The sequence below is a fragment of the Miniopterus schreibersii genome, assembly GCF_964146895.1.
Source record: "Miniopterus schreibersii genome assembly, chromosome: 2".
Classification (NCBI taxonomy): domain Eukaryota; kingdom Metazoa; phylum Chordata; class Mammalia; order Chiroptera; family Miniopteridae; genus Miniopterus; species Miniopterus schreibersii.
In genome coordinates, this window is record NC_138102.1 from 39,699,876 (window position 1) to 39,725,276 (window position 25,401).

At 38.2% G+C, this 25,401-nt stretch overlaps 1 protein-coding gene across 1 annotated transcript in view; it reads right to left on the reverse strand.

Annotated features, from left to right (window-relative positions):
- Positions 1–25,401, reverse strand: part of GPC6 (glypican 6) — a 1,007,074-nt gene that overhangs the window by 501,602 nt on the left and 480,071 nt on the right. The window contains exon 3 of the mRNA XM_081130061.1: positions 13,688–14,079. Within this exon, the coding sequence (XP_080986187.1) occupies positions 13,688–14,079 (392 nt within the window). The remainder of the gene's footprint in view (positions 1–13,687; positions 14,080–25,401) is intronic.

Sequence of the window (25,401 nt, forward strand, 5' to 3'; positions counted from 1 at the left end):
GCCCAGGCTCCTGATTCCTTATCTAATAAATGATATAAAAACAATATCTACCTCATAGGTTTCTATAAGGACTAAATGACAGTATGCAAGTTCTTAGCATTGTGGCTGGCAAGAACCCAATAACTGTTAGCTACCCCTTACACTAGATAGGAAGAAAATTTGATGATGCTGATGATGTTATGATAACATTGATAAGAAAAATTCTAGGCCTGTGCTTGCTAAGGTCCATTTCATCAGGAGAGAATGTCTAGCTGTGCACATTATAAGGATGTTCTTAAGGACATTAAAGGGAAGGATACTTTCCTGATGACAAACTCCGGAATAGTAGAGCTGTTTTTTCTTAGCTATCGGCTGGCCTTTATTTGATTAAAAAATAGTGTGTACTTTACAGTGATGGCTAATAGAAAGCTTAAAGGAGGGTTTGCAAAAATTCACTTGCGAAGGAGTTAATAACAACATGTGAGGTTCACTGACTGTATTTATTAAACAGATACTATTTGCATATTAAATATTTAGAATATTTTAAATTTACAAAAAATGATCATTATTATTTTTACCATTTTTGTCTTGAAACATGGCCCTGCTTATTTTTTGGGTTTTCACATTCAGTAAAGACAGGTACGGAGAATCACTTCTTTATTATATGAAAGGGGCCAATGATCGTGATAGAAGGTCAGCAATAGCAATTTCAGAATCAGGCCAACTCCAGGTGTGAGTGGATGTGTTTCAAACTCTAACACAGATTTTCAAGGTAAAAGAAACTCAATCTAAACATTATTTAACTTCAGCCCATATGTGCCATGCAGAACAGGTGCCTAGGTAGTCATTTGTCCAAGAAATTGTAGAAATCCACATTTTAATGTTAATCCTCACAATTTTAGAACATTATTTGGAAATTTAAAGAATTCATGACAAATTAAACATGCTTGGGGCCAGTCACGACCAAGGTTACACCAGTTTGCAATTTGGATCAGATCCAGATTTTTGGCCATTGGGAAGTACTACCCTGGGAGTTCTAATAAATGTTTTGCTATCAGCCTCATTCCTAACTCCACTTTATGTCTATACCCTTTTTTCCTCCTTTTGAAGAAGAAATCTGCTTCTAATTCATGCAACAGTCTAGAGTATTTATAAATTTATCAAGGAATTTCAACAGTTAGATACATGATAAGGAAGTCATGGAATTCCCATGACTGACATTCAGGTGCAAAATGGGTTAAGCTAAACACACCCACATACAGATAAACTACTTAAAACAGCTGTTCACTTCTCTTAGTAAGAATGTCCATGGATTGACTATTTGTGAAAGATCCCCAAATAATAGCAGCAAACAAATACCTTAGGTTGTAAAAAAAATCTTTAAGAAATAAGAGTGATTAAAAAAAAATGCCATTGATGTGGGGAATACTCATAAATTTAAGTGAAAAAAGTAGAGCTCGATATTAAGCATCTCACATGATCTAGTTATATATAATATAAAATATATCAGAGATAGAAAAAGACTAGAAACAAAGTTTTGACATGTTATCTCTGGGAAATGGAAATTTAGGATTATTTTATTTTCATTTTTGTATTTTTGTGTTTTCAACATTCTTTTCTTTTGGGTTGAGCACATACAGATTTTATAGTTAGAAAAAGATATATGACCATGCATAAGATTATTTTTCTGACCACCAAGGAAAACAAATATCCAGGTGATTTAATTTGAACTTTTTACTTGAACTTTTTTGGTAATTTAAAGAGAAAAAAAATGTCCATTTGGCTTGAGTGACTCATAAGATTATCTCACTTTCCCAGTTCCCTTTGTCCCATAAACACAACACAAGTGACAAACTATAAGTTGATCATGAGGGAGGCTTTGCATAGCTGGAAGTCAAATTTATTAAAGAATTGGTATATCATACTGTCACTGGAAAAAAGCTTTCACTTTAACACACACACACACACACACACACACATACACACAAACACACATGCTCACCTGCACACGTGTACACATCCTGCAAAAATAAAGATGACTTTCAGCCTGGATTGTAACTGCCGTCCTAGCCAAAATGTCAGGGTACTTTTTCTCAATTCCAAAATAGATATCTGTGATATCTTATGGAAATGGTGTCATAAATATTTTACATAGTTATCTTCTGTCTGCAAATGCAGCCAGATATCAGAAGGTTCGTCTTTTCGATAAAATGCTTTATTGCAAGCACAGTTGAATTCTCCTTGGCCCAGCCTCTAATCTGAGCAACGAAACCCTAGGAAGAAAGGAATGAGGATATCTGCAGTGCTTGGTTCTCTGCCATTTTAAAAATCACTGTGAAGTCTTTTATTTCTTATTAAATACTATCCATTTTCATCAAAAAATAATGAAATGAATGGTGCCTCAACTCTAGATACATTTTGAGTAAAAGAATGTCTCTTTAGAAAGCCAGTAAATGAGAAAAGTTTTAACACCCATTATTTATAAACAAACATTTTTTTATGGAGAGACTCATATTTCTACCTACTATGAGAACAGTGTGCAGAATAATAAATGTTTCCATAATTAATATATTCATGAAAGCTTTAAATGTTCAATGAGTGAACTTTTTAAATTGCCAAAATCCTATACAAAATGAACACAGAAAAGTTCGCCTTGCTGGCTTTTTTGATTCCGTGAACTGATGAGAATAAAATTTCCATATAAAATCCTGCTATCTGCTGAGTATTAAATAAGACAGGGGCATCTTTGACATACAGCACATTCCTTCAAGGGTGAAAATGAAATTTAAAAAATCGGTGTATGCTAGCCAGTAAGTGTCAATTGATGTTAACTTGAAGTCTCTATTGATTTAGGCCCCAGTTTTACTTACATCTGAATGTCAAAGTCACCATTATCCCATTACTGACACTCTGAACTGTCCATTTTCATTCTTGGCTATCTGATTTAGACACAAAAAAATGCAGAGTTCCGATATTGTGTGGGATAATGACTGTGTTCTAAGCATGTGGGATTGACCCATTGGGTTTGCTCTATTACTCATGAAGATGAAAAGGTAAAATGCAGGCATGGAAGGGGGATAACCCTTCCTTGTAATCACAGGGATAACAATGGAGAAAATCTATGGTATGTAATAATATATCCCCTCCGTCTTTCCTATAATCAAATATCTGTATGACCTAATACATCATTTAAAAAAATACCAACATGTCCTACCTACTCCCCCCCTAAGTCCTGCTTCACCATGTCAGCATTATTAATGCAATCTATCTGTCAAGCTTTATTAAAATTCTTTTTGATGTATATCTTGGCTCATAAACCTCTACGGTGCACTGATATTGCCTCAGGGAATGTCCTTGTAACATCGAATCTCTGAAGATGGGACAATAAAAGAGAAATCCTCCGAACTTGCAAGTTCAGCCTATGACATCACGCAGCCTGCGCAGTCTCCTGTCAGCACTCAGAACGTGCTTTTGCATGTGAAAGTCATTACAGCCACGACTATTGTTCAAACCTTGTTTCACAGAACCTCCTGGTAGGAAAAGCATAAATGCATTCCGAGATAAATATCAAAGAGCAGAGTCAGCGCTGACACTGGGATAAACTGTCAGGTCCGTTCTCCTTGCTGAAGCCGTTTTAGAAGCAGTTATGGCACTAGAGTTTTATCCTTGGGGCCTTTTTTATTTGTGGTGTCCCCTAATTGGCACTTTTCACCAGGAGATGTTCCTTGTTAGTAACAAAGACGTCTGGCTGTAACATACATTTCCCCTGGCCCGGGAGTGTTCGTGTACTTGTGGGGCACAGAGAACAGCAGGCATGCCAATCAAGCTGGGTTTAGGAGAGCCCCTCGTGGTTATAAACACGGGGAATGTACCCCAGGGGGGAGGCTAGGGCAGGAAGGCACAAAAAAGGGGTAGAGGGAACCTGCACACAAGAAAGAAAAAGCCCCAAAACACCAAAAGAATTGAGCAAAATATGTTCATGGCTTTCCTATCCTTAGCACTGTGCTAGAATATAGTACATCTCAACCCATCTGTGAGGCTCAAGTGATCTGGACAGGCTTTTGCTGATCATTTGATCTTTCCCAGTATGTCATGACCTCATACCGGATCCTGCCGAGCGTATCTCTGATGCAGCTCACACTACCTGAGGCTCACGAAGTTCAACAGCATTCCAGGAAGGGTCCACTAACAGTGTCTTGGATCACGGGGTAATTTTAAATTGCTTTCAAGATTTTTAAAAACATTTTCAGGTTTTGTATTTGTTGCAGAACTGTAACAGCTTGCTCAGGTTTGGACACTAGTCCATGGGCCATGCTTTGTCCAGCCTGTTCTAGAATATATAGGGGGAAAATAATTAACTTTTCAATTAAAACCACTGTAGTCAAACTGCTAGTTAGTAATATCATAATGGTGACACCCAAATGTCTATTTTCTCTGCTCCTCCCACCTGACTACCTGCAATATTTGATGCTATTGGTTATACTAGTTCTTGAAATTCTCTCTATCTTGACTTTTAGGATGACATGATTTTCTGATTCTGGTCATTTGTTTTCCTTTTCTGTATCTTTTTAAAATATTTATACTTCCTGGTGTTTCATCTGATCCTGTTCTCTTCTTTCTCTAGCTAAATGTTGCCATCCTTTGCCAACAACCATTTACATGTTGGTGATTCTCAAACAACCAAGCAGGCAGACAACTGTTACTAAGTGGGAAACCAGTGTGTCAAGAACTGTGCTGGATGCTGGGAATACAATCTGAGAAGACAAACCACATCTATACCAAGCTAGTCTCCATTTCTCTTCAAATGCACTTTCTACTATGTTCCACCGTCTCTGTCTCAGGTCTCATCACCGCTCATATGCAATTACAATAGTTTCCCATCATTGCCCCTGACATTAGTTTCTCCCAATCCAGTTTATAATCCAGTGGACCATCCTCATTGTTTAAACAGGAGAAAGCATTCAAATTTATTTAATATAAGTTTTACATGACATAAAAGCCTTTATAATGAAATAAACACCAAGAGAAACAGTTAAGCCTTAGGTTTTTGTACTCAGTTTGACAAAGAATAGGAAAAAATGATAGGACGATGGTTATGAGCTGAGGGTGGCAAATGGGGAAACTTAGCAAGGTTGTTTGTTTGGATTCCTCTCTAAATCTCTGTTTCGGAGACAAGGATGGTCCTGGAATTTAAGCTTTTGTTAATATAAACAACAACTTTCAAACTAAATAATTTATGCCTCTAAAATTTCTTAAAGGCCAGTGTAGTCCTATCTTCTTGTCATGTCAGTGATGAGGCTCAGAATGCTCTTCCCCAAAACATGGTTCCTTGGCACAGTGAATATTTTAAGCTGAAGGAGTTAAGAAATGGCAGGTGCAGGAGGGACTCTCTGACCTTCCCCTTCTGCCCTGAACCGGTCCAATGACCCTTGTGTAAGAAGTACCTGCTCTATGCCTAGACCATCCTTTTATAAGTAAGGGTCTGATCACCTATTTGTCTTATGAAAAGTCTTGGCTGTTACCCCCTTGCCTATGCAAAGTCCTTTAAATTCCTTAACTTGAAATATAAAACCTACATAATATAGTTCAAATCAGCCTCATTTTCCCAAGGAAAAGGAAAACATGAATTTCTTTTGATTGACACAGTATTTTATATACATTTAACTGATCATTTGCACCACACTCGAACTTTTGGATAGATTGTGATTTCCTCAAGGACAGTGCTACTCAATGTTATTTCTTGTTTTATAGAACAATGCCCAGCACATAGTAGGTGCTCAGCACGTTTGTCCCTCAAAAGTACTTAAAAACTTCTAACCATAGAAATATATATATTTTTTAATCCCGCAGGCAAACAAACATGAACAAAATCATTACTGGGATAGTTTTTATTCAAAGATTCAGTTTAGGTTGGCAGCCTTATCTCTTCCTATGCACTGCCTTGTACCTTATGTTTCAGGAATACCACCCACTTGCCATTCTATGCACACATCATTGGACTTCACGCCTCTGTGCTTCTGCTCAGTCATTGCCTCAACCTGAGGCATCTTCACCATGCTGGGTGCTTTCACTATTTGTCCGATGCTCATATATCCTTCAACACACGGACCAGGCTTCTATACCACTGACAGCTTCCTTACACCCCAAATTAAGCTAATGCCTCTCCTTTCTGTTCCCAAAACATGTATTGCGCAATTCTCTCATTATATATCAATATTGTTTCTAACTCCCTCTTTCAAATTAGTACTCGCAAGTACTTTAACTTGCTTAGTCTTTGTATCTCAAGATCTTACCAACAATATTTGACATAAAAAAAACAACCAAAAAACACTGAACTAAGCCAAATCTTCAAAATAGCTCTACTTTGACAAGAATTCACATTTGGATAAATGAATGTCGGGCAATTTTAATCACTCCATCTCAGTTTTTAGGGGAGAGGAAGATTATACCTGTTAGATACAATGTAGTCAGAACTGTGGTTCCCAAACTTTTTCTAGCTATGTTGCATTTAGACATAGTTAAGGAGCCTCTTAACTTCTTTCAATATGAACACAATTTCAAAATCAAATTCATTGGGGAGAAAGGTGCTCATTTTAATAGAATTCCAATAGATAATATAATTTTAAAATAAAATACCCCAACTCAAGTATAGGTATTAGAGACAGGTACAAAGTACAAAAAAAAAGAAGAAAGAATACATAAATAGTTTTTAATATATTAAAAATAAATGACTTCATTTTCCTTAATTTTTATCCTCTTCTTATAACTCAACCATTTTCTAAATGTGTACCTTAAAATTATACATTAGTGAGAGAACATAAAATTAATAAGAAATATTTTGATTGTTTTAATCAAAATAACCAAATTGTGTTAACCCAAATGGGACCTTTTCTCTTAATTCTCTACACTCATCTGTAAAATCCCACTTGCTATTCTTGAGGGGAAATGTTCTTTTCTTCTAATGACACCTGAACTTGCTCATATTCTTGTGATTTCCAATGCTTATCACAGCACCAAGACCATAGTAAAACTCATACATTTTCAATGAGTTATATTATTAAGCTACTTTTGTTGTTATGGTGCTTAGCACTAATACCATTTTATTACTATCTTTATCATGAAATTATTTATTTATTGACTGCAAAGCACTTTCTAAATATAATGTCCAAACCACCATCATAAAGCAGCAAGCATATATTATTTATGTTGACTTAAAAGTTGTAAGCATAGAAGCATTATCGATAATTTCAAAAGGCCTACCTATCCTTCCTAACACTATATTATGAAGTAACGTACGCTGAAAAATCATCAATTGCAGAAGAGAATACACTAACCACAGAAGAACTATAAAAGGGTTTCATTCACCTAGGACTTTTTTGTGGTTTTGGATGACTCCACAGAAATTAGCTCCAATCGAAAGATCACCGCTGAAGGAACAAAACAAATAATTCAGGTGAGAGTCACCACAGGCCGGTCTTTATATCTTAAATTCTTTCCCAAAAGCAAACAGCTAAATTGAATACCACTTCTCTTGTAAATTAACCCATGATAGATTTTTCAAAATGTTTTTCTATTGTGATCAGATAATGCTCTAAATAAATGTACTTCATTGCCTTCATTTTACAAAATGTGATGATAATTTTTTTCAGCCTCATAGTCCATCAACCACATTTATTGAAAATTGACCCTCTATTGCTTTTGAGGCACACATTGCTAATGCAAGGCTGTTTACCCAGGTGGATGAACCAGTGAAGAGGCTCTTCAAGCAAAAACAATAGTTAGTATAGCAAATATAGGCAGGTGTCTATTGATAAAAATATTCTGGTCTTGAGAGATGGCATCAAGAGCAGGAGTCGGCCCAATGTCACTGAGCATTGAAGATGGGGCAAGGACCCATGGGCCAAGATTCTCCTGTGCTTCAAGGAAGTGAGGGATGCAAACCTCTCAGAGAGTCAGAAGACAGATTGCAGGGATACCGGTGAGGGTGAGAATAGCAATAAAGTTGAATCCATGGTCTTACTAAAGACCAAAAGCCAGACTTTCTTTTCAAAGTCATGACATACAAGGAAGATTTCTGATAGATAGATGATAGATAGATGATAGATACATATAGATAGATGATAGATAGATAGATAGATAGATAGATAGATAGATGATAGATAGATAATAGAGATAGATGATGATAGATAGAGAGATAGAGAGATGATAGACAGATAGATAGACAGATAGAAGATAGATAGATAGATAGATAGATAGATAGATAGATAGATAGATAGATAGATGATAGATAGATGATAGATAGATGATAGATAGATAGATAGATAGATGATAGATAGATAGATAGATAGATAGATAGATAGATAGATAGATATAGATAGATGATAGATGATGATAGATGATAGATAGATGATAGATAGATAGATGGATAGATAGATAGATAGATAGATAGATAGATAGATAGATAGATAGATAGATAGATAGATGATAGATAGATGATAGATAGATAGATGGATAGATAGATAGATAGATAGATAGATAGATAGATAGATAGATGATAGATAGATAGATGGATAGATAGATAGATAGATAGATAGATGATAGATAGATGATAGATAGATAGATGGATAGATAGATAGATAGATAGATGATAGATAGATAGATGGATAGATAGATAGATAGATAGATAGATAGATAGATAGATAGATGGATAGATAGATGATAGACAGACAGACAGACAGACAGATAGAGGTGCATGACAGTATTCAGCAGAAGTTCAAGTAGCTACTGCCACACTTTACAGTTTTTACTTATAGAAGGTACTTTAACTAGAGTAGAAAGATATGCAAGTCATGTCTTCTTTGTTCAAATGGCATCAAGATGGGCCAGTAAAGACGCAAGAGTTATTTCTTCATTTGCTTCCCTGAGGAGTAACTGAAGCTTGGTCTCAGCAGACAGCTTGTTAATACCTCTGTATGCAGCCCTCTTCCTGTGTTTGTCAGTGTCTGACAAGCCTTCAGGGGGACTGCTGCCCTCATGATTTCCCTCATATGGATATATTCCCCCCTATATATATATATACGGATGAGAGGGTGATTTAATAAAGGAACAATGCTGAAAAATAGTCTGGATCCTTTCTCTCATGCAGCTATATTATAAAAATTTGTTTTTATTTTCCTTTCAGAGCTTTGCCTTCCTTGCCTACCTGATATCATTGAGCAGAATATGGAGCAAGGAAAGTGAATGGTTAACAAATCCACAAACAATGGCAAGTCTGACAAACACCTGAGAGCAGACAGCTCAGGGACTTGATCATATCTGCACAGATAAAAAAATCATAGATGACCATGGTCAAGTCTTACCTCACTTTAATCTTTTTCATTAAAACAATCCTTAAACACACACACACACATAAACACAGCATAGAGCTTAATAAATAGTATGTTATCAGTAACTTTGGAAACCCTTGTATACCCGTCCCTTATAATACCTCCAAACCGAATCCTCAGAGGTAACTACCACCTGATGTTTAATAACAAGTGTAGTAGAGGTTGTGGAGAAAAGGGAACACTCACTCACTGCTGGTGGGAATGTAGACTGGTACAGCCTCTATGAAAAACAGTACGGAGGTTCCTCAAGAAATTAAGAATACAGTTAGCATATGACCCAGCAACCCCTCTTCTTGGTATCTACCCAAAAAACTACAGAACATTTATTCACAAATATATATGCACCCCTATGATCATTGCAGCATTATTCATGGTGGCCAAGACATGGAGACAACCAATAGATGATTGGATAAAGAAGATGTGGGACATATATACAATGGGATACTACGCAGCTGTAAAAAAGAAGGATCTCTTACCCTTTGGGACAGCATGGATGGAACTGGAGAGTATTATGCTAAGTGAAATAAGCCAGTCAGAAAAAGACAAGTATCACATGATCTCACTCATATGTGGAATCTAATGAACAAAATAAACTGATGAACAAAATGGATCCAGAGACATAGAAGCATGGAACAGATTGAGGGATCTCAGGGGGAAGTTGAGGGTGGGGGAGTGAGCAAGGAGAGATCAGTCAAAGAACTTATATGCATATATATGCATAACCCAGGGATACAGACATTGGTATGGGGAAGGCCTGGTAGTGGGGTGGATGCAGGGTAATAGGGTTAAAAATGAGACATCTATAATACTTCCAACAATAAAAAGAAGAAAAAAAAGAAATTTAAAAAAAAGATGTGGGACATATATACAATAGAATACTACTCAACCATAAGAAAAGATGAAATACCGCCATTTGTGACAACATGGATGGAACTTGAGAATATCATGCTAAGTGAAATAAGTCAGTCAGAAAAACTTAAGATCCGCATGATTTCACTCATACGTGGGATATCAATCTGAAACGCCTAGACACAGACAATAGTATGGTGGTTACCAGAGGGCATGGGGTTTAGGGGACAGTAAAGGATCAAGAGGGTCAAATATATGCTGATGGAAGATGATCTGACTTTGGGTGGTGGGCACACAACGCAATATACAGATCATGTATCACAGAAATGTAGTTCACTAACTTTCAAGGTTCCCTCAGTTTTCATGGGGTAAAGAGATCATCATTGATAAAGAGGGGGCATTTATGCTAATTCTACTTTTTTTGTTATTGTAAACAATGATGCTTTGAACATTCTTTTATATATCCATCTGCACACATGTAGAACAATTTTTCTAGGTGTAGAATTGCAGTTTTCAACTATACAGGTATTTTGGAATTGTTATCCAAATTGAATATATACACCTACAATTCCACCGGCAAAGCATGGAAGTTACTCTCCGTATCTTGTCAACTCTTGGGGCTCTCAAAAGTAGCCGTTCACACAGAAAATGAATCTGGGCTAAATGACCACAGATATTTACTTTAGACTCATATAGCACTTCTAACAATCTGAGATCCAGTTATAGTTAATTAAAACTAACTTGCTCCACTCAAAGCTTAACAAAATACAATGTTTGTATATAGAAGATGGCAAGAATAAGTTTAAACAATCATTACGTTTATCCCTACAAATTATTCCTCCATTTTTCTCATAAGGAAATTCCCTGTACTGTTGTATCAAAATATTTGCATAAAACTGCTCTGCTGTGTTTTGCCAAAGAAATAAAATTTCCAGTCAAAATTAATTAGAAGCTGTTAATGATTCCTTCAATATTTAAGGAGCCACTTAGAGAGAAGAGAGAAACTGAAGGGAAAAAAAAGTATCCCCAAACCAAGATGCAGGAGACAAGCCAGTTTGTTGATCACAATTTGGAAATTTTGCCTTGAATTCCTTAACTCTTTTGTAATTGTTTCGCCAACTCTAAATCACTCAATGAACACAGCACAGGGAGACTTCAGATTTATGAAGGGCTTAAACCTCAAACACCAATCTGGCTTCTCCTCTTTATATATTTAGTCCTTGTAATATTTTATTCTTATTACCAGGAACAGTTTGGGTGCTGAAAATTACCAGTGCCGAAATAGCCCTCTTAGATCTATCTGGTTTAGTCACTACAGACCATTTGGTAATGATTAGGTGAGAAAGTTCATTGGTAAAATACCGAAATCCCTGAGTCATAAATTATTTGAGGAAAAAACACTCAGCTTATTTCAAACCAAGTCTATATGTTCACATATCTATATCTACCTACCTACCTACTACCTGTCTAATGGTGGTGCCTAGATGTCAGCATGAGATTTGTGATTTGAGTAGATTAGTGCTTAGGTCAGATAAGGCATTATCTGCATTCAACAGTGAGCATTCCATGGTTACATGACCACAAGCTCTATCGCAAACCCACAGCAGCTGCTCTGCAAACGAAGGCTGGCTATGAAGAAATCAAGGGAAACAAGATCCCCCGTGTTGCAGAGTACATCCCTCACCACATCCGGAAAGAAATTAAACGTCATACTCTGCTGGTGGTTGGTGCATGATGTCAACCTTCACAAGAAGAGTAGCAAGTCACATTTGGTAGACAAAGACCTCAGGCTGAGACAGTCGGGAATGATGGACAGAAGGGGAAAGGTCATCTCCGGGCAGTTGTTAATGCCATCCCCTGAGAAAAGGGAGTCAGCAACACCCTCCCTGCGGCTATTTAGAGGCTTTTCTAGAAAATATTCTCTTACATCACTGGAACCTCTCCAGGCCAAAATATATGCATTTAAACATCATCCACACTCAGGCAGAAACAATATAAATACAACCAGGAATGTTGCATAAACCAATCTGCACTTTGAATTTCTTACTTTGTGTTTCTCAAAAGCCGGCTGTATGTTGGTTTCATTCCTCAACAAAAGTAAACACTTCAATTTGAAGCCTCTGTGACTACACCTTTTTAAAAAATAAACAAAATCTATCTGCTCCAGAATATATGAACTATATTTTCATTTCTTATGCTTATCTATATTTTACAGACCTGTTCAGGTGATCATATCTCCTCTTGCTGTTACAGCTGGCCAATTCCTTATCAATCCACTTTTGGGGTTCTGTACTTTAGAACATTGTTGATTTTCAATAAAAAACATTGTTCTTATAATCAGAGTCATCTGCCCTTTCTACTATTAAATCCTTTGTGATTATCCCCTTTAGAGCCTTCTTGCAAATAATCTTCCCAGATGCTCAAATAAATGCTTCAGGAACCGATAATTTAATGAATTGCTATGGATTTTACAGATAGTGCCCAGAGAAACACTTTTATGCGTACACGTGAACTTTAGGCCAAGATATAAATATTGGGGAGAGGAAGGTGGAAAAAAGGACATGACAGGATAGTCCCAATAGTTCTGAAAACTGTGTGGCTCTTTGGCATGGCCCTGTAATAAGAAAGTTGAGTTTGGCCATAATCTCTATACAAATATGACCTTCTTTGGGCGACATAATATCAGATTCCTGTCAGGTACTGCTTTTACTTTACCTCCAAGTAATCACCTTTCAGTGTCTTTGTTGGGCTGACCTCAGAAATGGGCAAGCCCATCTCGTACGAGCCCTGAATGTCAAGGAAGCACGTAAACAAAGGCAGCCGTCCTCCGCGCAGGGGGCAGTTTAAAGGCCGCAGCGGGAGGCACTCCCCGCACTGGGGTCAGAGACATCCGCTGGGGGGCACGGCCGGGCGCCGGTTCGCCTCCTGCCTAACAGCGCGCGGCCTGAGCGACACCGCGGGCGGGGGGCCGGAACCCACACCTCGTATCCGTTAGTCCTTCCGAATCCAGCCCTGCAGGTGTCAGCAAAGGGTTCTTCCTTCGCGATTAAGGAACGTGGGGCAATAAAGAAGAAGCAACGCCAGGCGCGGGCGCTGGGAACAGCCGGTCCCCACCGCAGGCCTCGCGGAGACCGTCACCTGGTGGCTTGGGGGGTCAGAGCCTGCGGGTGGGCTGTGCCATGAGTGCGCATCATCCCTAAGACTCTGATCCGAAATGCCCGGCGGTCACGGGTACGAGACGCCCGCTTCCGCACCCTGCGCCATAAATGCCCGCGGCCGCGTGGCCCATACGCGCTGACGCCATGTCCCCAACCCCGGGGACGCCTGCAAGCCTGTCCCCGCGCACGAGGCAGGAAGAGCCGGCCCTAAGCTCTGCCGCTGAGCTGCTTTCTCTAAGTGAGCGCCCGCACCCTGCGTTTCCTTTACCCCTTAGCACCAGCGCGGGGGGGGGGGGGGCGCGCGCTTTCCGTTACCTTGGAGACGCGGTTGGCGACCTCGCGGCCCACGGTCAGCCCCTGCACGAAGGTGCGCGCGGCGATGAAGGCGCGGGTGACCTGCACCTTGAGCTTCCGCGGGACGTCGCCGAAGGGCCGCAGCTGGTCGGTGTACTTGCTCACGCACTCCAGGTAGTCCTCGCCGAAGTGGTACTGCGGGTTGATGAGCTGGAACATGCGCTCCAGCAGCCGCGCCCAGAAGTCGTTGAGCATCTCCTCCAGGTTCACGTTGCCGCCCGTGTAGTAGCGCTTCAGCTCGGCGAACAGGTCCTGGAACACCTCCGAGTTCTGCATGTACAGCATCCCGTAGGTCCGCACGAACATGTCGTTGAGGGATTTCTCCGCATTTTCCAGGAGCTCTCGGAAAAATTCTGCAGAGAAACCAAGATGACAGTCCCAACTCAGAGAGAGCTAGAAATCCCAGGGCATCCACTTCCCTTAAAAACTGCTTCTAATGGAATTTTCACAGAAAAGAGTACCTTTGGATTCAGGGATCAGTAAGCAGATAACAATAGTTTAAGTGAGACTTGCCCTACATCTATAATCACAGAGTCAAAGAAAACAGAGGGACATGTGTCTTCTATTTGAAAGAACATCCATGATTATCATTCTGAGTTTACGATTTACTATTCCTCCGTAGTCGCTCAATTCTTTTTTCATTTATTGTTGTATGTTAGAAAATCCTATAGCTTGACATAAAATCAAAGCAAAATATGTTGCAAAACATTGTCATTAACATAATAACAAATGCATAGTAATAAAAACATTTGCACCATCCTATTTACAAATCTGTCCCAACATTAAATTTAATTAAACTGCTTTTATTTGGAATAGTTCATAAATAGGATATTCAAATTATTGTAATAGTTGGGACATTTTGTAGTTGTTATATATAGCAATCAATTACCGGCGTTCAGAGATTCATAATGCAATTAGATTTACTTAATACCAAAGATATAATAAGCTTAATTTAGTTTGCCATAATAAATTGAAAAGTAATGAAATATTTGCATTATCATTATAAATATAAACTATCATTTTAAAAAATGTGAACAAAACGTATGCAGCCTGGTGAAGAGGTTCTAAATGAAAAAGACTACCAGGAAATAAACTCTCCTATCGTGCAACAGCACTTGAGTGTTAATGGAAACTCTTAATAGGATGCAAAAAAATAAGAATTAATGCCACTGAATACTGTCAGCCTCACTGGCCCTCATATTAGGCCCCCTCAAGAAAGAGTGCATGTGGTAGGACAGCTATCCATGTGCACAAATGAGCCTGGGTACAGTAAGCTGGAGCTTTATTCCACATGGAGAATGTGAGTTGGGGTGACTAAAGCAAGATAAGGCTTCTGAGTTTATAAATCCAAATTCCCAGCAAGTGAGTGACTCTTCTTTACCTCTCCTGGTTCCCTTTTCCTCCCTGAAGCTATGTCCCCTCTGGGCTAATGCACGGACAAATGAAGTCCTGGACACCTTAGGAAATCTAAGCGGAAATAATAAAACTAAAATCAAACAAAAATAACTCTTCTTTCTGGTACCCTTGGGGGATTTTTTCCTGAGACAAAGAAGGGAAAAAGCTATAAATCTCTCAGTGGATTCTATGGAAGCTACGCTTCATTTCTGCTTCCTCAGAAGTTTCCTGAAGACCTTGATCTAGCTACTTCAGTTCTGACTAATATAGGACTGAACCATTGTTTTGATATGGTGTTTATAAGAATGATGATTATTTTATATTTGTTACCAAATAAAACCAAAGCACCTAAGCTAAAAATAAATGACTCTGTTCACATGTTTACCCTTTAACTATGAAGAATATACTTTCCTGACCAAAGAAATTCTGTTGGCACAGTGGCAACAAACACCAAAGGATTATCTAAATGTCCTGGCTTATAATAAACCCTGTGTGATCTTGTCCAAGGCACCAAATATTTCTTCTCTTAATTTTTCCCACATGTAAAATCAGGCTAACTATAAGAAAAATCAGTGTTGAAGCAGAAAGGGACAATTTCCTCAAATTGTCAAAGAATCAGTTAATCAAAATATTTATATGTGATAAATGTTATGCTATTTATGATTTTATGATAGCAGAAACCTTTCAGATGTTTTTATTCAGAAACACTAGTCACCTAGTTTTCTTCCAAAATAGAAACTATATTAAATTATTAATATTAATGTCAAAGCATAAAAATGTCATATTAATACTTTTCAATCTCTGAACCAAGAATAAAAATAGCTTGACTTTGTTGATATAGGAGTAGGGTGAAAGGTGTTATAGATTGTGAAAAGAAACTAGAAAAGAATGGGGGGAAAATCACTGACTTGAAAAATACTAGTATAATGAAACTAGAGAGTGGATTCTAATCATGAGTTCAGGACAGCATATTCATTTATCTTCTTTTTGGGGTCAATTATTTTGTTGGACTCAGGAATTAAAGCTTAATTTATTAAATACAGAGTACTGCCTTCAGCAATGAATAGTTAGTAATCAATAGTGTGGTCTGGATTTTCAAAGAACTAAAAAGAGAAAGAAAAAAACCCCTCTGGTTCTCATTGCTTTTCAAAGACTTAAGATATAAATGATTCTGTGTAGGGATAACATTTTTAGTTTATTTTTTCTCTGATTGAAGGTAACACTCGTTAGGCTTCTCCCCTCTTTACACAGAAGACATGAAATATGGGGCCTATGCCCACTTTGAATATGAATGGTTAAAACCAGGCTGCTCACTCACTGCCTTGTGGTTTGTTTCCTTACACCTAAATTAGTATTCATCATTAAATATAGAAACCAAGTTATCATATTTCAATCGAGATGGCTCAAGAAGCATTTCATTAGATATCAACCTTAAATGTGTGTCTACAGGTGTGCCAGTGTCCTAAAAGTTTGCTGTTAGCTTCACTGGTCCTCAACAGTCAAGTTATTATTCCTTGTTCAAAATTATTATACGGTTTAGTGATCTTATAGTCAACGTTAATATTGGTACTAAAAGACACTAATGTAACAGGCAATTATGACAGATGCGGCTACCTTAAGGGACATTGATCTCAGATCTTATGAAAGATGGGGGCTGGGAGGGAGAATCCAAGGTACTGAGGCAAAACTAATGACCTCCAAAAGTAAGCATGCTCATTTCAGTTTTAGGATGCCCATAGGCACAGACTTCAAGCTTCTGAAGGTAGACTCTTTCAACAATATATTTTATACTTGGATGAGTATTGTTTCCCAGCAAGCCAAACAAGATGGATATTTGGAAGACAGTTATGAGACCCATTTGCTGATGAAGTATTATGCCCAAACAGCACAGAGAACAAAAATGAAGAGCAATATAAGGAAACACAACCTAGCCCTTCATTTAATCAGAGAGGGTAAAGCTCACATTGGATAAAGCCTTCAGTCAACAAAAATTCTCATCTGCAAGAAAATGTTTGAGAAAAAAAAAAAACTTTTTCTTTTTTTTTCTTTTTCCCAATCACAAAATATACATCAAAAGTGATTGCTTAGGGCTCAGTTACGCTTCATAGATGCACAAAGGAACTTTTTCTAGCCAGTATTAGCCTCTGGGAGGTTTTTATTCATCTACAGGGGAGATCTGGATGCAAACATCTGTTGGCTGCAGGGCACACTGACTCAAGTGGGAGAACAGTCTCCTAGATAAAACCACCACTGTTCCAAAAGCAAAAAGAAAGTTTATGCATGCAGTCTGATCACTGGGAGGTGGCTCTTAAGGGTTGAAAATCAACTCCTACGAGCCAAGAGATGGTCCAAGATATTAAAGAAAAGCTTCAAATGAAGCCTCCAAATAAATGGATCAAAATGTAAGATGCACCCAGGGCCATAGGGAGGTGAGAGCAAGGGGGCAAGAACAGACTAGATGCTCTCTAGGAATTTGCAGTCAATAAAAAATAGCAAAAGCTTTGCCCAGTCAAGCTGGAAATGTCTTGTTAATGCTGCTATAGATAAATATACACTGCAGTGGACTGGGTCTGGGGGCTGTACAGCATTCACCTAGAATTGTAGCATTTTCCTATTCTATTTCATGCTCTCCAAAATACTTCTTAGTGAAATCTCATTTAAAGCTAATGTTTCAGGATGATGGTGTAAATCCTTGTAATCACAGAACCCAATGAGTAAAAAGCTTAGACCATTGCACAGGGGAGGTTATATTTGTGATGACAGACAGAACTTGTCCTACCAGGGTGAAGCAGGAGTACCACATTTGCTTCCCTAAACCCATGGATTTGTGTTGAGTGTTATTTCTCTCTGAATCTCTGTCATTCTACCTCGTCCCCACAAAAGCATGCTAAATTAGTTCATCCACCCAGAATCCAAGCTTTGGCTAAAAAAACCACCTGGGGGAGCTGGCATGGAGGGTAGAATGGTGCAAAAAGCTAATATCCTCTAAGGGACGTGATTCATGTACACGGTAACATTGTCCCCACCATGCCTTTTTCAAGGTTAAGTGCATAGGAGTTTCCTCCCTCATTCTGCACACAGCTGCCAGCTTTCAGGTCCATCTTTGGAGACGATTTCTTTTGTCAACAGTCTTCTTGCTTACATAATAACCTGATATGACCTCAGGAAGATATTGAGATAATGAGGAGCGCTAATGGAGGAACAAGCACAGTGCCAGTTACTCTCTTTTCTGTTAGGCTTTGAGGGTGAGAAAATAGTCTCTATATGGCCTATCTCTTCCCACGCCCAGGGGGTGAGACCTTGTGAGAAGAGATGAAGACTGGTGTTGCTCAAGGAGTCCTTGCCACGTAAAGCACCTCCCTTGGCAAGTCATAGCTTCTGTGGTATTTTACAGTTGAAGGCCAGTCCTCTAAATCAGGGTCTCAGCCTCAGCACTGCTGATGTTTGATATGAAAAACCTGTGTTGTGAGGGGTGTCCTGTGCATTGTATGTTACTTAGTAGCATCTCTGGCCTCTGATTACTAGATGCCAGTAGCACATCCTTCTGCCAGTAGTGATGACCAAAAATGTCTCCAGACATTTTCAAGTGACCCCTGGCGGGAATAAAATCACTCTCATTCTATCCCCTGAGAGCCACCCTTATACTGGTAAATTCCAGGGATCTAAAATAGGACATCAAAACACTCTGAGAAAATGCCAGTGCGTTTCTAGACCTAGACAACTTCACAATTCTTTTATGAGATAAATTTGAGGAGCTTTACCTTATAAGCTGTTAAATACAAGTTATATTCCCAAGTAAGATTCTTGTGGCCAATATTATCAATATTATCATTGATGTATATGGTGCCCATCATATGGTAGGGCCATAAAAAGTGGTGAGTAGTGTGTGAATAGATGGACGGATGATCATGAGCATTCAGTGAAATACATCTGCTTCATCTGGGCTCCTCTTGGATAGTGATAATTCTGTGGGCAGACCTCAGAGGGAGAGATGCTATAAACCACATCTTAGAAAGGATATAACTGCTCTCCTGTCATCCTCCAAACTCTTCTACATTTATACTAATATAAACATTCCTATCATCCTATGCTCCAAATTCATGTGCATCTGTACATAAAATGCCTTGTGGCCTCTGTTCAAAAGCATGTTGGTTACCAAGGCTGCTCTTCCAGGCCTCACTTCCTCTGCGCACAGCCCTGGCGGGGAGAAGCCGCGCTCTGCCTGCTGCATCGCAGCCTCGCCGCTGCTGCCCCCCGGGCCCTGACCTCACAGCTCATGATCTCACCAAGCTGGCTGGACTCACGCTCATACTTTAAGCATAATTCAAGCGGTGCCCGGCATGCTACATTTGAGTTAACTCCCAAACCAGTTTAAGTCTCACATTTTGCAGTAAAGCCTTCTATTCAACAGCTGCATTGAATAAACACAGTTTGGAACTTTGTTTTGATTTTCTTGCTGTTTTCAATAAACAAAACTATGTTGGCTTTTATTTCTTCATAATACAGGTTAAAAAATGACATAACTAAAAAGGGAAGAACTACTTTGAATAGATATCCTACTATATTGTTTTAGTAGTTTTTCTTAAACATCAGTTGCATTTTGGTGCATAAAAGCATTTTTTTTAATTATGGGGTTGAAATTATATAAAATTATTTTCAAAATAATATTTTATCCAAAAGGGGAGAAATAAGAATCTATAATTACTGCTAGACAACGCTACTATAAACAAAAAGTCATTTGTGTTTGCCATTTCTTTATCTCTTAATTTATATTTTTCCTGCTCTGTGCATGTATGTGTATGTTTTCATAGATTAAGTTTATTATATTATGATAAGCATTATGATTTACTTAGTCATTTCATCCCAGGAGTTAATAGAAACTTATATAATTCAAAATAATTTAATAGTAGTAATTTACATCTTTACTGTTTGATGGATTATTATAACCAAATTTCTGTCCCTTAAGGAAGTGCCCCCACGCCAACACAAACTGATTTAAAATGTAATCAATATGTCAACAGAATATCTTCATTATTTTCCTTTGTCTCTGTTACATTTTAGAAGGAAAGTAAAGATACCAGACCTTAAGTGAAGATGACAAATGGATTTGATACACAGAATGATGGTAATTTCAAGCATAACTAGAGATAGCACCTAAGAAGTGTCTGATGTTTAATGGGCATCATACACAGTGCCAGACACTATGCTATAAGATTTACATACATTTTAAGTAAATCAGATGTTTGCATATATAGTTAGCAAATGAGGAAACTGAAGCTCAGAAATGTTAAGCGAGTTTCTGTACACCACCGAACCAGCACATAACATAGAGCCCCAAACCATGACAGACAAAGGTGAATTATAAGAACGAACAGGCCCGGCAAGCGTAGCTCGGCAGTTGAGCATCAATCTATGATCCAGGAGATTGGGGTTTGATTCCCAGTCAGGGCACATGCCCAGGTTGTAGGCTCCATCCCCAGCAGGGTGTGTGCAGGAGGCAGCTGATCGATGACTCTCTCATCATTGATGTTTCTCTCTCTCTCTCTCCCTCTCCCTTCCTCTCTCTGAAATCAATAAAAAACATATTAAAAAAGGAAAGAAGAGAAGAGTGGGGTGACTTTGCAGTTTATCCCAAGTAAAAAAAATTCCTAGGTTACTAGATAAAATCACATTTAAATATATATTGCAAAATGATATTCTAAAGTCAAATATAAGCTATTTGTAAAAATAATTTTTATGTGTGTTTATGTTTTCCACTAATGCTAATTGATGTAACTTAGACTGGAGAGCACAGTGAGATCTTTAGGGCTGGTATCTCCTTCTCCAAGGGTGGCTTCCACTAGAATAAAAGCCACAGAGCATGGGGTTATAGCAACAGGATATAGAACAGTGACCGGCACACGAAAGGGTGCTCAAAATATTTGTCTAAAAAAAGTGACTCACTTTGTGATATATGTACATTTATATTATATTGTGTATATCATTTTATAATAATATGTGTTATTATCAATGAATATACATATAACATTCACCTGCACATTGAAATGTTTGAATAAAATCAAACAAACAGAAAACCAACAATGACAAAGAAGAAAATGCCACAAAGACCCTATGTGGTACAAAATGTAAACAATGTTTAACATATAGCCCTTTAAAGAAAAAAATTGCCAGTCCCTGGCTTTAAAGGATCAAAATTCTAAGTGACATGTCTGGATGAATTTAAAAAAACATATTACACCTTTAAATTCTTGTAGGTAGGAAGACATTTAATTATTACACTGTTATCTCTAAGTAGTAGAGTAAAAGTTCCTTTCCTCCATTATTTTATCTTATATGTTAAAATTTGCTCTGCAGTCCATGCATCTGCTTATATTCCTCTGCAAGGTAACTAAAATCCAAAAGTAAATTCTTAAACCACTTAAATAATTTAGCAGATTTAGGTGACTAGTGATTTTAAAGTAGACACCTCCAAATTTTTCTAAGGTAGTGATCTAATGACTCTCAGGAGAATTTCATACCGAGAAAATCCCACAGTAAATCTAGCATATAAAACAGACAGTATAGAAGTGGAAAAAGAAAAAAAATAATAACACTCTACTTTGGAAGAGGTTAAGGTACAAAAAACAAACAAACAAAAAAACCCAACAATTTTTATTATCATTCCTTTTTTAACTTTCTCTTCATGATAATTAATGAAAATAGAAATTTAAACTAGCTTTTTAACATCTTGCAAGGCCCTACAACAAAATGCAATGCCCACCATAAATCTAGGATAATTATTTTCAGAAAGTAATAAATACATCAGCATTTAAAAAGACTGCAATACACAACTCAAAACTGCTCACTATATTAATCCAAAGGTTATTTTTATTATATTACTCCCACTGTGTGTTGGGAACTCTTATAAATTAGATCTAAATAATGGAAACATAAGAGTTCTAGGGAACTCTTTGATTTAACCAATAAATCAAAAAACCCAAGGATATACTAATGCATTATTCAGCTCTACTGGACATCACCATTTTATATTTTTCCAATGTATTTAATCTAATCAACTATACTTTTCCATGAAGAAAATTTTAATAAAAAGTCACAGTTCACCATCATGAGTGTTTATTAAAAATAACACCTTCCACCAAAGTTCTCCAATTTAATATCATTAAAGCAATGTCAGTTGAAGAGACTAAGTGCTATAGAATTTTCAGAACCAGGTGTGTAATTTAGCTGTGAAAAGGAAGTTACCTGGAAAGCAGCACCATGTAATGGTTGATACAGGGAGATTTAAAGCAATAAAGCAGTTTATAGAAACTGTTGACTCGAATTCTCATTTCTCAAGGTTAAACTTTTTGTGTACTTAGTGATCCTTCACACATTAGATTGATAAATGTTATAATTCTTTGTAGGTTATTTCTCCTGAAGATATCTTTTAAAGTAAGAAAGACTGATTAGGCCATTTATGTTCACAAGGTGGTATAGATAAACTATTAATTCTGGAAACAGTAAGCTATGTTGGAAATTTGCTGACGGTTGCTGCCAGAAGCAAACCCCCTTTCTGAGCCTGCGGATGTCTTCCAGCTCATCCTAAGCACGTGTATGAAATTCACAGCTGAGGTGCGTTCAGAGCTCACTCTCACCATCGCACAGCCCTTTAGCTTTGGCCGACTGACAACACCCTGCAGGTCTTGTCCAGGACCTGCTTCCATTTTGCTTTAATAGATGACACTACCCACAACACTGGATGCCTGGTTAACCCACTAGACACCTAAATCATAGACCATAAAAATCACCTCCAACTCTTTGCGCTCCTCCACTTAGAAAAGCTATTAAGTTTCCAAATTGGAATAGTGTATTACTCTGTTCCCAAGTCCAGCTCTTTACCCGATTAATTGCTGGTCCAAGGGGTGGAAAAACCCCTCCAGTCCCAAACCACTGAGGGTGAACTCTGGGACTGAGGGCCAGAGTTAGTTTGTAGGTGAAAAGTCAGTGACAAGGACCCGGAGCTATTTGCACAAGAGATTAAGCAGGATCCTGAGAGTGAGGAGCAGCAGCCAAATGACATTCCCTTGCTTCTTCACAGAAGTCAGTGGTTCTTGTCCTTGGCTGCCCATTAAAATAGCTTAAAAAACACACATACCTCGATGCCCAGGCTGCACACCAGAGTAACTAAATCATAATCTCGGGGAGTGGGATCCAGGTGCCAGTATATCTTCAAGATCCCCATGGGATCCCAGCCAAGACGGAGGATCACTACAGCTCTTCCCTGTTCTGCAAGCGTTTCATCTTCATCCATGCAGGATGGTGGCCACACAGGCCGGGGAGGGAGAGAGAACGACGGAGGGAGGGGCCGTGCATACGTCCTGAAAGCCCTGAGTCTGTTCTTCCTCTCATCACTTTTCCTTACCTGCCTTCTCAACATAGCCAACCGGTGCTCTGGTCTTGGGGAGAGCACTGCGTTGATGGAGGGGGTGTGGCGAGTAGCGAGCAGCCTGGCAGTGGCCCAGGGGGTAGGAGTGCTGGTGCATCGTCCTTCCTCTTTCATCTCTTTGTTCCTTGGCCACCACCTAACACTCTCCCGCCACCCTCTGCCTTCAGTGATCACAGGGAAATGGGCTCTTCCCAGGGAGGGAAGGGAGGGTGCAGAACGGGAAGCAGGGTGAATTGGCTCTGATGATGCCCAGCTGGTCAATGCCCACGCGAGGGAATGCCAGCCACAGTCTAACCAAGGCACCATTTAAACACACGGCGCAGAGAACGGGGGAAGAAGTTAAGTGTGTCGGAACAAGGCAGAGTTATACAAGCACATTAAATAAAAAAAGTTTTAATGAAAGTATTTTATGTTAATTTAATGCTAAACGTTGCTATATCCTTTCTCATCCGTCAAAAACCTGCCATGCTGCCCGGCGGGGCCTGGCTCAGGAGTTAGGCATCGACCTGGGATCCAGGAAATCCTGGTTCGATTCCCGGTCAGGGCACATGCCCGGTTGTGGGCTCGATCCTCAGTCAGGGCGTGCAGGAGGCAGCCGACCAATGACTCTCTCACAATTGATGTTTCTCTCTCTCTCTCTCTCCCTCTCCATTCTTCTCTCTGAAATCAATGAAAATATATTTAAAAAAAAACAACCCTTCAATACTGAAAACATGTTTGAAGTCTTGGTTAAATTTACTTTGTTCAACAGCTATCTAAACGAAAGCGAAAGTCCACACAAAGTATGAGTTTTAAAAAAAATTAATTGAATAATAACACAATCATGTGTTTGGCTATCTCTCACTTTTGCTTGGGAATTGTTTTTAACTACCTACATTTTGTAAAAGAAGAATTTTAACTTCTTTGATACCTGTTACTGAAGTCTTTTTTTAAAAAGTGGAGTACAATATGCTTCAGTAGGGAAAAAACAACAACCACTAATAAAAGGAAATAGTTCAATTGCAATGATAAGGTAAAAATTTTGTGTAAACAATATTCCTCTATTTCAGATAGAAAAAAAAAATTACAAATCCCCAAAGAAAGGCATATCTATATTGGAAAATGTTATAGTTATGATCATTTTAAAAGAATATTTAAAAGCTAAGAGTGAACATAAATGATGAGCTAGTTATCATTCCAATGGCTTCTCACATGTTAACTAATTTAATCTTGTCCTTAACCCTATAAAGTAAGTACCATTATCATCTGAATTTTACATTTGGGGAAACAGGAACAGAAAAGTTAGTAACTTCCAAGATACATAGCTAACAGGCGGTAGGGGTAGGATTACAAACCTAGGCAGTCTGGCTTCAGGTACAGTGTCTACTGGTGCAAACCCAGGTCTGTGAGGATGAAAACTTACACAGTTTGGAGTACTCTCTTTAGAAAATATAATACAAAATTCCAAATACGAAATTAGATATAGGGCCTTGGAAAAGGTCTATTCAGGTCTTGAAACAAACTTTGTCAGATTCACAGGAAGTCTACCTTTAATGTAAAAGTACAGAAAATGCTAAGATAGAAAATAGATACAAAAGTATATATCCAGTAAAATCCCAATTTTGTAAAAAAAATATAAACAAACTGAAAAATATATATATATATACACATACACACACATACAAAAACAGTTTAAAATGGGGAGAAAGGTATGATTTGTTTATATTTCCTTCTCTGTACATTAATTTTCCAAAGTTTTTACAATGACTATAAATTACTTTCACAGTTGGAAAAACCATTAAATATTATTTAAATTTAAAAGGATCTGATGAACATAAAAGTGCTGCTTAATTTTATAGGAAAATACTTATTATGA